The sequence below is a fragment of the Schistocerca piceifrons genome, chromosome 1, assembly GCF_021461385.2.
Source record: "Schistocerca piceifrons isolate TAMUIC-IGC-003096 chromosome 1, iqSchPice1.1, whole genome shotgun sequence".
Classification (NCBI taxonomy): Eukaryota; Metazoa; Arthropoda; class Insecta; order Orthoptera; family Acrididae; genus Schistocerca; species Schistocerca piceifrons.
In genome coordinates, this window is record NC_060138.1 from 1,164,841,849 (window position 1) to 1,164,855,797 (window position 13,949).

Here is a 13,949-nt window from a genome sequence, read left to right on the forward strand (position 1 = left end):
TAAAAAAACGTGTAGCCTATGTTTGTTCGAAGCTTTGCTACAGTATTGAGTAAAAATTTGAAGCAGGTAACTCGAGCACTTTTTAAGATTTTTGGTGACAATGGTAAACATTAATTTGTTTTTGTATAGTAATGTAGTTTTTTGAATATTTAGCTGTATACCATCTATATTTTAAAAGCTGTAGCTTATGTGTCTATTAAGGTTCATTAGAGTATTGCATAAAAATTTGAAGTAAATTGGTCAAGAACTTTTCAAGATTTTTGGCAACAGCATTACCTATGTATATATGTACTTATATACTGTATATATTTTTAAAAATGCACCCTGTGTCTCTCCTAATGTTTATTCTAGCATCATGTAAAAATTGAAAATAACTTGGTCAGGTACTTTTTGAAATTTTTGGTAACAACTTTAAACAGCAAACAAATTGTCTTTATTTAATAGTACAGATATCCCTCAAACAAAATGTGCACCATATTTTCTCATAATAAAATTCAGTTGTCAGTTGCACAATTGGAATATTTTATTGCATGTAATCAGTTTTGACAGATTAATCTATCATCTTCAGAAGTATGCAAAATTTAGAAAAATACAAATCATTAGAAATTGGTTGTATATGTATGCAAAGTACAAGAATTGTATTACAAGATACTTACTCAGTGCTGGATGATAATGTAATAAAAAAAAAATTTTATACCAGACCTTTTCAGAACTATAACCTAAAATTTATATTGAGACTTTATTGGCAGTTCCTTTTTATTTGATATGTAACTTGCTTTTTATATTCTTTAGTTATACTTTTTATGTGCTTTTATGTATGTTCCTTGCTGTTTGCACACAACTTGACTCTGTATATAAGTAATCAGTCTGTGGTTATAATTATTGCTTACACTATATACGTTTGTGATGTATCATGTCATTATGCTTCGCTGATGAAGATACTGACATCTGCTTCTCTGTGTTATACAAGTCAGTTTTTGTAATACACTTTTTGTACATTGTATGTATGTATGGCAATGTTTCAAAGATTTGTACTTACGAAGATGACAGATTAATCTGTCGAAACCGGTTAAATGCAACAAAATATCCCAATTTTGCAGATTTTTATTTTGCTAAAAGTATATACCACAGTTGCTGAAAACATAATAGCCATAAATAAAATTGTAGATTGTATCCACAGTTGAAAGAAAACACAGGCTGCATTTGTGTACAAGAAGGACAGCAGAAACGGGCCACAAAACCACCATTCAATGTCACTAACATTCACTTGTTACAGAATATAAGAACATAGTCTGAACTCAAACATAGTGGGGTATCTTGAATGACATCTTACATGCCAATAAGCATGTATTTCAGAAACATTGGTTTTGTGAAGCTCAGCTTACAGTTTTTTTTTTCAAATCCTAAAAGTCATGGATCAAGGCAATCAGATAGAGGCAGTTTTTCTTGACTTCAAGAAGCATTTGATTCAGTGTCATACCAAAACTTATTAATGGAAGTACTATTGTATTGAGTATGTGAGTTAATGAGCATTTCGCTCTCCTTTAAGTATATGGCCGAAAGAGTCAGCCTTCAGGAATTGTGAAACGAACCCTCTCGTCGAGGATTGTGTGCCACAAAGGGTGCAGATTCACCATGTGATGGGGAAACTCACAGGTGTCTATTGCCTATTGAGGCCTAAACACTGTAGTGAGTGAGTGAGACAGATGAGAAAGTACGTCATAGGGAAACGCAGTAGAAGGCATTTGCAGCCAGGGAGATGTAGCAGTGCTAAATATGGCGGACCTAAGATCGGCCATAAAGGGAAACATTTATGGAAACTATTTAATTCAGTAGTAATGCAGGGAATGAAGTCACAGTAATTTCAATGTACCATCTTTCATAAATTTTCATGGTGTTCCCAATAAAACTTGAATATTGATCATATCTATAATAGTTTAGGATTTACTGTAAAAATGAAATTCACAAGTTTTGTAACAAAGACCTGAATGCTAAAATCTGAATGCTTTAGTCGATCTTAATGATTTACATTTTATATAGAAGTACATAATTAAAATGACAAATGTTGTAAATATCAACTGTGTAACTTCATTTATTTAAAAGATATAGTAAATTATCAGTATTTTCAGTTAATCATCAGATCATCATGTCCTTCACACAAAACACATTGAACAATGACAGCATGACACCTTATTGAACCATTAGGTTAAAATGTAAAATAATTTAGAATAAGCTGTAGCAATTTGTTATAAAGTTTAGTGCATAATAGTTACTTTTGTTCTTTATTTATTTATCTATCAGAAAGTACATTGTTGCAAGGCTACTGGCCATGACACTCAAAGTTAAGAAGGAAATTGTATTAGTTTTCTGTAAAAGAATTTAACAATGGATATTATTGTTACTTGGATATTGCAATGGATATTATTGTTACTTCATTTAGAATGTGAAAGTGGTCAAGCTTTGAATATTTAAATAATTTAAAGTGTAAAATAACGTAGAATAAGCTGTAGCCAATCAGATGGACGGTTTCAGGAAAGGAAACTGCCCTAGTCAGTTGAGCAATATTCTGTGCGCGGGAAACGTGGCTGGGGACGGGCAGAGGGACAATTTGGCTGGAGACACCAAAGTGGACAGTTCGGATTGAGGCACAAAAGCGAACAGTTGGTCTTTAGGCAGCTAGGACGTGAAACGACTTAGAAAATTTTGCATTGTGTGGTATCGCGGGACTTAGTCTCTGAGTGGTGAGCAGCCGCGCACCTTGCGTGAACTCTTAATTTTTCGTGTAAATATTGAGGTGGAGTATTAGACTTGTGTTTCGTGATGAGATTGTGAATGGTCGAACTGTGTCAAACGGATATGTGCTTGAGTGTAACAGTAACTCTGAATACGACCACTTTTGCTATTAGTTTGCTTTCTGAATAAACATTATTCTAACCAAATTGCAACTGTGTGGCCTACATGATTTATGGGTCGTTAATTTAGCTCCCGATATTATTATTACTGTTGTTATATGTTATATTAACCTTGTATGTTTATACAACTTTGCAGACTTGACATCAGCCACACAATTTAACCAAAGGTCACAAGTGTCTAATTTAGGGCGTGTAATGCGACACACGCGGTTCAACCCTTAGGCGAGTTTGAGCCAAGACATTACGATGAAAGGGAACCGTCTCTGAGCCCAAACATCTTTGGGATGTTAGCTCGCAAGTATCAAACTAAAGTGTGACTGGATTTGGGATTTCTTTGTAAGGAGGATGTTATCTGCTACTTTCTATCAAGAGCCATTGACAAATGTAGAAGTAATTTCAGATTTGTTTTGGGAACATGCTGTTCATGTTGTGCGATAAAGTCTGGGCAGGCAGTATTAATAGTAACTTCAGGCTTTTTGCAGATGAGGCTCATTCATAATGAAGTTTTTTTTCTGAAAAAAGCTGCAGAAATATTTGGTCAGATCTTAATACGACTTCGATGTAGTGCAAAGATTGGCAACTTGCTTTAAATGTACAGAAATGTAAAATTTTACTCTTCATAAATTGCAATGAACCATGGACCTTGCTGTTGGTGGGGAGGCTTGCATGCCTCAGCAATACAGATAACCGTACCGTAGGTGCAACCACAACGGAGGGGTATCTGTTGAGATGCCAGACAAACGTGTGGTTCCTGAAGAGGAGCAGCAGCCCTTTCAGTCAGGGGCAACGGTCTGGATGATTGACTGATCTGGCCTTAAAACACTAACCAAAACGGCCTTTCTGTGCATGTACTATGAACAGCTGAAAGCATGCAGCTCTACTGTATGGTTAAATGATAATGGCATCCTCTTGGGTAAAATATTCCGGAGGTAAAATAGTCCCCCATTGGGATCTCTGGGCGGGGACTGCTCAGGAGGATGTTGTTATCAGGAGAAAGAAAACTCGCGTTCTAGGGATTAGAGCATGGAATGTCAGATCCCTTAATCGGGCAGGTAGGTTAGAAAATTAAAAAAGGGAAATGGGAGGTTAAAGTTAGATAGAGTGTGAATTAGTGAAGTTCGGTGGCAGGAGGAACAAGACTTCTAGTCAGGTGAATACAGGGTTATAAATACAAAATCAAATAGGGGTAATGCAGGAGTAGGTTTAATAATGAATAAAGAAATTGGAATGCCGGTAAGCTACTACAAACAGCATAGTGAACATATTATTGTGGCCAAGATAGATACGAATCCCACACCTACCACAGTAGTACAAGTTTATGTGCCAACTAGCTCCACAGATGACAAAGAGATTGATGAAATGTGTGATGAAATAAAAGAAATTATTCAGATAGTGAACAGAGATGAAAATTTAATAGTCATGAGTGACTGGAATTCGGTGGTAGGCAAAGGAAGAGAAGGAAACGTAGTAGGTGAATATGGAATGGGGGTAAGGATTGAAAGAGTAAGAAGCATGGTAGAATTTTGCACAGAGCACAACTTAATCATAGCTAACACTTGGTTCAGGAATCATGAAAGAAGATTGTATACATGGAAGAAGCCTAGAGATACTGGAAGATACCAGATTGATTATATAATGGTAACACAGAGATTTAGGAACCAGGTTTTAAATTGTAAGACATTTCCAGGGGCAGTTGTGGACTCTGACCACAATCTATTGGTTACGAACTGTAGATTAAAACTGAAGAAACTGCAAAAAGATGGGAATTTAAGGAGATGGGACCTGGATAAACAGACAGAACCAGAGGTTGTAGAGAGTTTCAGGGAGAGCATTAGGGAAAGATTGACAAGAAGGGGGGAAAGAAATACAGTAGAAGAATGGGTAGCTTTGAGAGATGAAGTAGTGAGGGCAGCAGAGTATCAAGTAGGTAAAAAGATGTGGGTTAATAGAAATCCTTGGGTAACAGAGGAGATATTGAATTTAATTGATGAAAGGAGAAAATACAAAAATGCAGTAAATGAAGCAGGCAAAAAGGAATACAAACGTCTCAAAAATGATATCGACAGGAAGTGCAAAATGGCTAAGCAGGGATGGCTAGAGGACAAATGTAAGGATGTAGAGGCCTATCTCACTAGGGGTAAGATAGATACCGCCTACAGGAAAATTAGAGAGACCTTTGGAGATAAGAGAACGACTTGTATGAATATCAAGAGCTCAGATGGAAACCCAGTTCTAAGCAAAGAAGGGAAAGCAGAAAGGTGGAAGGAGTATATAGAGGGTCTATACAAGGGTGATGTTCTTGAGGACAATATTATGGAAATGGAAGAGGATGTAGATGAAGATGAAATGGGAGATATGATACTGCATGAAGAGTTTGACAGAGCACTGAAAGACCTAAGTTGAAACAAGGCCCCGGGAGTAGACAACATTCCATTAGAACTACTGAAAGCCTTGGGAGAGCCAGTCCTGACAAAACTGTACCATGTGGTGAGCAAGATGTATGAGATAGGCGAAATACCCTCAGACTTCAAGAAGAATATAATAATTCCAATCCCAAAGAAAGCAGGTGTTGACAGATGTGAAAATTACCGAACTATCAGTTTAATAAGCCACGGCTGCAAAATACTAACACGAATTCTTTACAGACAAATGGAAAAACTGGTAGAAGCCGACCTTGGGGAAGATCAGTTTGGATTCCGCAGAAATGTTGGAACACGTGAGGCAATACTGACCCTACGACTTATCTTAAAAAATAGATTAAGGAAAGGCAGACCTACGTTTCTAGCATTTGTAGACTTAGAGAAAGCTTTTGACAATGTTGACTGAAATACTCTCTTTCAAATTCTGAAGGTGGCAGGGGTAAAATACAGGGAGCGAAAGGCTATTTACAATTTGTACAGAAACCAGATGGCAGTTATAAGAGTCGAGGGACATGAATGGGAAGCAATGGTTGGGAAGGGAGAGAGACAGGGTTGTAGTCTCTCCCCGATGTTATTCAATGTGTATATTGATCAAGCAGTGATGGAAACAAAAGAAAAATTCAGAGTAGGTATTAAAATCCATGGAGAAGAAATAAAAACTTTGAGGTTCGCCGATGACATTGTAATTCTGTCAGAGACAGCAAAGGACTTGGAAGGGCAGTTGAATGGAATGGACAGTGTCTTGAAAGGAGGATATAAGATGAACATCAACAAAAGCATAATGAGGATAATGAAATGTAGTCTAATTAAATCAGGTGATGCTGAGGGAATTAGATTAGGAAACGAGACGCTTAAAGCAGTAAAGGAGTTTTGCTATTTGGGGAGCAAAATAACTGTTGATGGTCGAAGTAGAGAGGATATAAAATGTAGACTGGCAATGGCAAGGAAAGCGTTTCTGAAGAAGAGAAATTTGTTAACATAGAGTATAGATTTAAGTGTCAGGAAATCGTTTCTGAAAGTATTTGTATGGAGTGTAGCCATGTATGGAAGTGAAACATGGACGATAAATAGTTTACACAAGAAGGGAATAGAAGCTTTTGAAATATGGTGGTACAGTTGAATGCTGAATATTTGATGGGTAGACCACATAACTAATGAGGAGGTATTGAATATAATTGGGGAGAAGAGAAATTTGTGGCACAAATTGACTGAAAGAAGGGATCGGTTGGTAGGACATATTCTGAGGCATCAAGGGATCACCAATTTAGTATTGGAGGGCAACGTGGAGGGTAAAAATTGTAGAGGGAGACCAAGACATGAATACACTAAGCAGATTCAGAAGGATGTAGGTTGCAGTAGTTACTGGGAGATGGAAAAGCTTGCACAGGATAGAGTAGCATGGAGAGCTGCATCAAACCAGTCTCTGGACTGAAGACTACAGCAACATCAAATTGCAAAGTGTAGTACCTCTTGACCACAATGTTGGTATTGTCATACCTGGAATTGGTCAACTAATAGAAACCCGTGGGTGTAACAATTTATAGGAATATGAAATGGAATGACTACACATACTCAGTCATAGATAAGGACACTGGACTCGCATTTGATAGGGCGACAGCTCAAACCTGCAACCCGCCACCCTGATTTATGTTTTCCACGATTTCCCTAAATCACTTCAGGCAAATACTGGGATGGTTCCTTCAAAATGGTATGGCCGATTTCCTTCCTCATCATTCCGTAAGCTGAGTTTGTGCTCCTTCTCTGATAATCTTGTTGTCGATGGGACATTAGACATTATAATCTCTACCTTCACTTCCTCCACCTCGTAAGGAAGGCAGGTGGTAGAATTTGTCTTATTGGTAGGACACTGGGAAAAATACAATCAGTCTAGATAGAACCCTACCTACAAAACACCTGTGCTGTCCATCCTGGGATACTGCTCACATGTTTGGGACCCATACCAAATATAACTTTAGGAGACGTTCAACATATATACAAAGAAGGGCAGTGTGAATGTAATCAGTTTGTTCAACCCAAGGAAGAGAGCCACTGAGATGCTGAAAAATTTGAACTTGCAGATGCTTGAAAATAGATACTATCTGTCCCATTAAAGCCTACTTGCAAGGGTTTGCAGAAGCCATATTAAGCGAGGAATAAACTACTACGCCATACATACCACACCTGTAAGAACTGTGAAGACATACCCTAATTAGACTGCAGATAGAGAAATTTTAGCAATCTATGTTTCCACACTCCATATGTGAATGGAAACGGAAGAAACTTTTATATCTGATACATTTGCTTGTGTCATATTCTATTTTAATGTGTAACCATGGGAAGGACCTTCCGCCATGCCCTTCACGATGGCTTTCAAAGTATAGATATAGATTTAAATGTCTCAGGATTCAGTGGAACAGGCTGTTAAGTTACTGTAACACATGAGAAAAGTATTCTTGGCTGGTGTTGGCAGTCGTGTTTGCTTTAGGTGTGCTTGCTTGTGTCTGTGAATGTTGTGTGTTCTCTCTTTTACTTCAGACAGGAATATCAACAATGTAGAAAAAGACAGATTGCTACGTGCCGTAAAGAAGACATGTTCAGTTTCATACAGGCACAATTAAAGGAGAGTTACATACAGCTTTTGGCTGCAGCCTTCATCGGTCAAAAAGACACACACACAACGTTCATACACACAGTCAAGCACACCTCATGCACACATGACTGCCAACTCCAGCATTCGGGCTAGTGTTTGCTGTCATGTGTGCGTTAGGTGTGCTTGCTTGTGTCTGTGAATGTTGTGTGTTCTCTCTTTTAATGATGAAGGCTGTGGACAAAAGCTATACGTAAATCTCTCTTAATTGTGCCTGTCTGCAACTTGATGTATCTTCTTTATGGTAAGTAGCAATCTGGCTTTTCTTGCATTGTTGATATTCTTTTAATATTAAATTTCTAAGTTAGTTACTTTTATTTCATTATTTTACTTTTTTTTTGCCAAACTAAATATTGTTTCACTTTGCAGGCAGTTTTGAACCACATCCCAACTTCAGTATTAATGTGCATACCAAAGAAACTAAGGGAATTTTTGAAATTAATTATTGAACTTACTGAAATTTCCTCAAAATCAGGCGTGATATCTTGTGGAAGTGAAGACTCTGGTGATGTAAGTGTAAAACAGTCACCTTATAAGTTAATTTTTTTGTTACATGAATAAGTATTACCACATTAAATGAGGCCATAATTTTATGTTGCATTCAGGAGATTGCAAAATATTGCAGAGATTTATTGATGCTTATACCTGACTCAAGTGAAAGTTTAAGCATGCAGAATGAAACTGATAACAGAATATATGATAAAAAAACATTTAGGAACTGTGGAAAATTTCCTTTGGTGAGCAGATTCTCTATGTACAATGAAAACTCAGCCATGAAAAGAAAGTCCACAGTAATGAGATCTGTTTCAAGTACAAAGAAATCAGAAGCTTCAGGAAGGGAAAGCAAAACGTCATTGGAAAGTAATCAGAGCAGTCACAAGAACAGCCATTTATCTCGATTTAATGAGGTAAGTTAAAAACAACTATAAGTGACAGTATTGTGAAGTAATAAAGAGCAGTGTGATGCATGAGCTTCTGCAGTGTAGATGAACAATATGATCTGGTAGCTTTGTACATCGTAATGACAACAGTACATCTGTTAGAAGACAGGAAGTTATTGTAATAGAAATCATGGAATAAATATCTGTAATTAAAGAAGAATACATTGTGACACAGGTCTTTGTCCAAAATCAGTTTAATTATTTGTGAGTTTCCATTTATAATGTTTTCCCTTCTGTACTAATTAGACGTAATTTGAAAGTATTGGCAATACCAAATCAATTTTCTAGTTGTGAACTCATTGTATATAATTTACAGACCAGCAAATGTTACATACATTTATAGTGTTACTTTCACTTTGAAACATCTATGTTGTATTGCACCATATATCAGCCTATAGTTTTTATGAGAACAGAGTAAAAAATGCTAATTTTATTGTACACAATTTATCACTACATACCCTATCTGATCAAAAGTATCCAGACAACACTGTGTAATGCAGAATTGACCACTGGATGCCACAAGAGGTTCTGCCAGTAGAAAAGGACATGTGAAGTATAGTGTTGTCAGTAGAGAAACAGTAACAGCAGAATGGGTCAGTAAGGAGAGTTCAGTGACTTCAAACATGGTGTAAGATATGTAGTGTAATCTTCATACTTGTAACATACCACTGGAGAGCATTTTTATTTATATTGATTATGTAAGAAGTAAAGCGGATGTGAGGAGGTAGTTTATCTGTCCAGATGGCGAGGAGAGCTGTGTCAGACAGTAGATCGTCGCTGACCAGGGCCCGTAGCCATCTCCAAAGTTGTGAAGGTTTGTTGTTGCCTAGTTGCTTGATGTGGAGCACTTGCCGTATTGCTGTCTCAGTTGAGTGCGCAAGCCGACATAGAACTGTCTTTTTGGTTAGAGTGTACCGGGTAGCTGAGTCCGCGGCGTCGACCAGGTCAGCAATCAAGTCGTCCTGGTCGTGCAGGTGGGTGATAAGGCACAGAAATCTGGTTGATTCATCGAGTTTGAAATGGTTGAACACTTCGTCCACAATTTTGAACCAGGTTGTTGTCCTGTTGGGATTGAACAGCGGCAGCATCGGTAAGCGTTGTAGAACGTTCGGAAGAACAGCGTGAGTTGAATTTGTTGGGGCATGCTGCAGTATTCCAGGAGAGTGTGTCTCCAGGGTATGTGGCAACGACGGCTGGTTGGGTGGCAGCGTGAAGGTGACGCGTTGTGGTAGAGCGCATTCCGTCGCGACGCGGAAGGCTGACGCGTGTGAGGCACCGAGATGTGCTGAGAACGGAAGCAGAAGCTCGACTGGAGCCGGCGTGGGGGTGACAGGTGAGAAAAAGGTCAAAGTTTCAAAACGCTGCCAGTCCGCAGAAAGCTTGACGTGCGATCGGAGGTGGAGCCACCTGTGTTGCAGGGAGGTTGCGGAGGTGCGGGCTGTCGAGAAGCACAGTGAGGAAAATGATGTCGAACATTGGGCAGAATGTGTGAATGTTCACTGTTCATAGTCACTTCACTCAAAGCGGTGTGTGGATAAGGTGAACGTCGTGGCACAAAACACTGAGGCGTAGCAGTAGGACGGAGATGGAGGTCAGACACAGATAACAAGCCATTGGTCCTGTTGCAAGCCGAGGTACTGAAGCAGGAAGGAATGTGCTGATGCTGAACTGAGGCAGGCGTGGGCGTGGTCAGATGCTGAGGAGATTGACCTGTGAACAAAGCAATTCGGGCCACATTGCAGGAATCCGCGTGGTACTGCACGGATTGCGGTGTGGCAAACCGTTGTCCTGGCGGTGGTAGGTTAACCAGTGAAGCATTTGCAGAAATTGGCATTGATCCCACACTGCACGGAGATCCGTAAGAGGTAACTCCACCGTCGATGAGGGAGGGCACATGTGGCGGGAACAAAGGCGTCTGATAGCCAGAGTCATGCACACTCCTAATCTCACTTATTGTTGCAGGCATGAAAACATCCGGCGAAATCAGCGTAATCGACGAGTGAGAGGCATCGTGTTGCGGTCCTGGCGGGTGTATATTGCCCGCAACATGATGCATGTCGATCACAAAATCCGGCGTTAGGCGTGGGTTCGAAGCCATTATTCAAATGTTGTGTTGATGTAATACACGCGAAAATAACCGATGCGGAGACCACGGACACGGTAAAACGGCAAAAATGGAAGACGTTACAACTCGGGGTCAGCAGTGAGGTGGATGCTCGGGTGAGATACACCAAACAACACTTTATAATCAGGAGTTCATTTATTCACCTCTTTACACAAGTAAGGCTTACAAAGAACTGGATGGCAGATCTACACAAAGATAATGTTTTGCTTAGTTCAAAGATGTTGCTCAGATCGATACTGGTGTCGACCTCATCGGTGCCAATATGCATGGCAACTGCTGCTGCACACCAATGTCACTATTCAGGCCCTTTTGCCAACCGTCTTCTCAGTCTCACCCACTCTCAGTTTAATGTTTGAATTTCTCTTTGTAGGGCACCTAGCACAATGTTCATAGGAAAGTTGATTTGATCTTAAACAGTTCTTTAGTGGCACATAAATATGAAACTGTGTGAAAGAAGGGTTAAAAATCACAAATGTAATTGTATTGCAGTGCTTCTGTTCTTAATCAACAATGGCTCCTGAAAACCGATGTCATAAATGCTACAAATTGTTGCTGTGGCATCTTCTGAAAGTGGTCTATGTATTTTAAAGCTGAAGGGGATGTTACAAGGGACATTTCAACCCTTCTAAAGCTGCCCAGTTCAACTGTTGGTTATGTGATTGTGAGGTGGGAATACAAAGGAAAAACCACTGTCAAATCAATTCCAGACAGACCTAATGTACTGTCAGACAGGGATCTACACACATACCAGAGGTTGGTTGCAAAAAAATGGTATGAAATCAGTTGAAGGAATCACTAATGACTTCCGAAACACTACTAACAGTACAGCTAGCACAATAACAGCGTGTAGGGAGTTAAGAAGATTGGACTACAATGTTGAGCTGCTCTTATAAGTCACATCATTTCTGCAGTAAATGCTACATACAGCTTTTGGCTGCAGCCTTCATCGGTCAAAGAGAGACACACACAACATTCATTTCTGCAGTAAATGCTAAATGATGCATTAGGTGGCATAAAGAACAATACCTCTGGACAGCATATGTCTCGAAAGGAGTGATATGGACTGACGGATAACGCTGTATTCTGTGGCAATCTAATGAAGGAGTTTGTGTTTGGCAGATGCGTGGGGAACATTACCTGCTATCATGTGCACTGTCAACAGTGAAATATGGAGGAGGCAGTGTTATGGTATGGGGTTGTTTTTCATGATTGGTGTGGTGGCATTATTGTTCTTAAGTAAAGTCTAAATGCGTAAGGACATGAACACATATTACAGCATTTTGTACTGTGTACGGTCCTCAGGGGCTCAGAATTTGTCTGCTGGGTACAGGCTTGATGACCCTGAAATTCTTGAGCTGGGATCTAGTGAGCACTGCAAATCCTCTGTTACCATAAGCTCTGGGCGTGCGCGGTGGTGGGACGTTGTGTGTCAGAGACAATAGGAATCTTGGCTTAACTGCCCATATTGCAAGGATGGTAAATCCTCTATAAATAACCCCTCAATCTCAAAGTGTGCTGTGCACTGATAAGATACCTGGTTCTTGAGGTGGAACAGTCACTAGCAGGCAAACTCTTGGGACCCACCCCATCTCAGTTGTGTAAGGCTACTCAGGCAAGCAGCATTCTGTCTGAGTGGACCCTTACTGCCCTAGCTGCACATGGGAAAAAGATGGAACACTTGAAATTAAATTTTTCAACTCCCAGTTGATGGGTGTATCCTCATGAGTCACTCCTTCTATTCTGTCGAGGAGTTTCTTGAAAAATTAAGCTGATTCTTATTGTACTGATAGCTTGTACTTAAACTTATGGACTGACATTTTTTCAGGTTCATGAACATTTATTTTTATCTGTTATTACTTTTATGTTGTAATTTCATGTACTGACACATTCCATGACCTTGGAGGTTTGCTCCTCAATTTGGTCCTATGGAACTTGATGTGTAAATAAAAATAAAATAAATCTGGGAGTACTCCAGCCCACTAATCCAGACAAATGAGGCAGGTTGATAATCAAACTGTATTTAGTAATGGGGCTCAAGGAGTCATAATTTAGAATGTGTTTGTAGTGATGAAGAGGAAGGAGAGGGCATTTGAAAAGTATCTCCGTTATATATTCATAAAGGATTATAAGTGTTTTCTGATAGCTTAAAGTGTAGTAAGCATTTATGAAATTGTTCCTTGTTGGTTGAAACTTCTTAGGAAGTAAAAAAAAATTACATAACTCCAACTCAAGCAAGGGTGTGTTCATATGCCATGTTATTATGGAGATAGACCTCTCAGAACTCAAACAAGAATGGGCATAACATGTGGTAGTTAATGTGGACCAAAGAACACAAAGGGATATTGGAGAAATTTGTTATGACCTTCAGTTCTCCAATGCTGCCTGAACACATTATGGCAGAGGCCTTAAGTGCCTAACCCTATCCAGTGCTACAAATGCCAGCCAACAGGCCATACAATGTTGGGTTCTGGACGTGAAGTGACCTATGGGAAGTGTGGAAAGGCAACCCATAAATCTGGGACTTATTGCATGTCTCCAGCTATATGCATTAACAGTTCTAGGAGCCATCCAATCTGGAGACAAGACTGCCCTGTTTTTGCTGAGGAACACAAATTCTATGAAATGAAAGTGAACAAGTGGATCTATGCAGAAGCCAAAAAAGAATATAAGGTGACAAAACCACCTGTATCTGCCACTTTGTATGCTTTCGTGGTGCAGAAACCTGTTCCCAAGGTGGATACCTATGACACATCCAATGTCCAGCACACCATTATCCACCACAAGCACCTGTACTTATCAAAGCAAAGTGAGTAAAGACCTGAGACCAGCAACATTTTCACAGTGAGCATCAAGAAAGGACCCCAGAGTGCATTTCAGTACCCCCTTTCCCCATCATCCTTGAAA

The 13,949-nt window shown here is 39.4% G+C and overlaps 1 protein-coding gene across 8 annotated transcripts in view; it reads left to right on the forward strand.

Annotated features, from left to right (window-relative positions):
* Positions 1-13,949, forward strand: part of LOC124781255 — a 186,948-nt gene that overhangs the window by 40,047 nt on the left and 132,952 nt on the right. For 7 of the 8 annotated variants that reach the window (XR_007015951.1, XM_047253846.1, XM_047253845.1 and 4 more), the window contains exons 4-5: positions 8,349-8,489; positions 8,585-8,887. Coding sequence is in view for 7 of the 8 variants with exons in the window: in XM_047253846.1 (XP_047109802.1) it covers positions 8,349-8,489; positions 8,585-8,887 (444 nt within the window). In the remaining variant the exon portion in view is untranslated. The remainder of the gene's footprint in view (positions 1-8,348; positions 8,490-8,584; positions 8,888-13,949) is intronic. The other variant, XM_047253851.1, reaches the window with a different exon arrangement.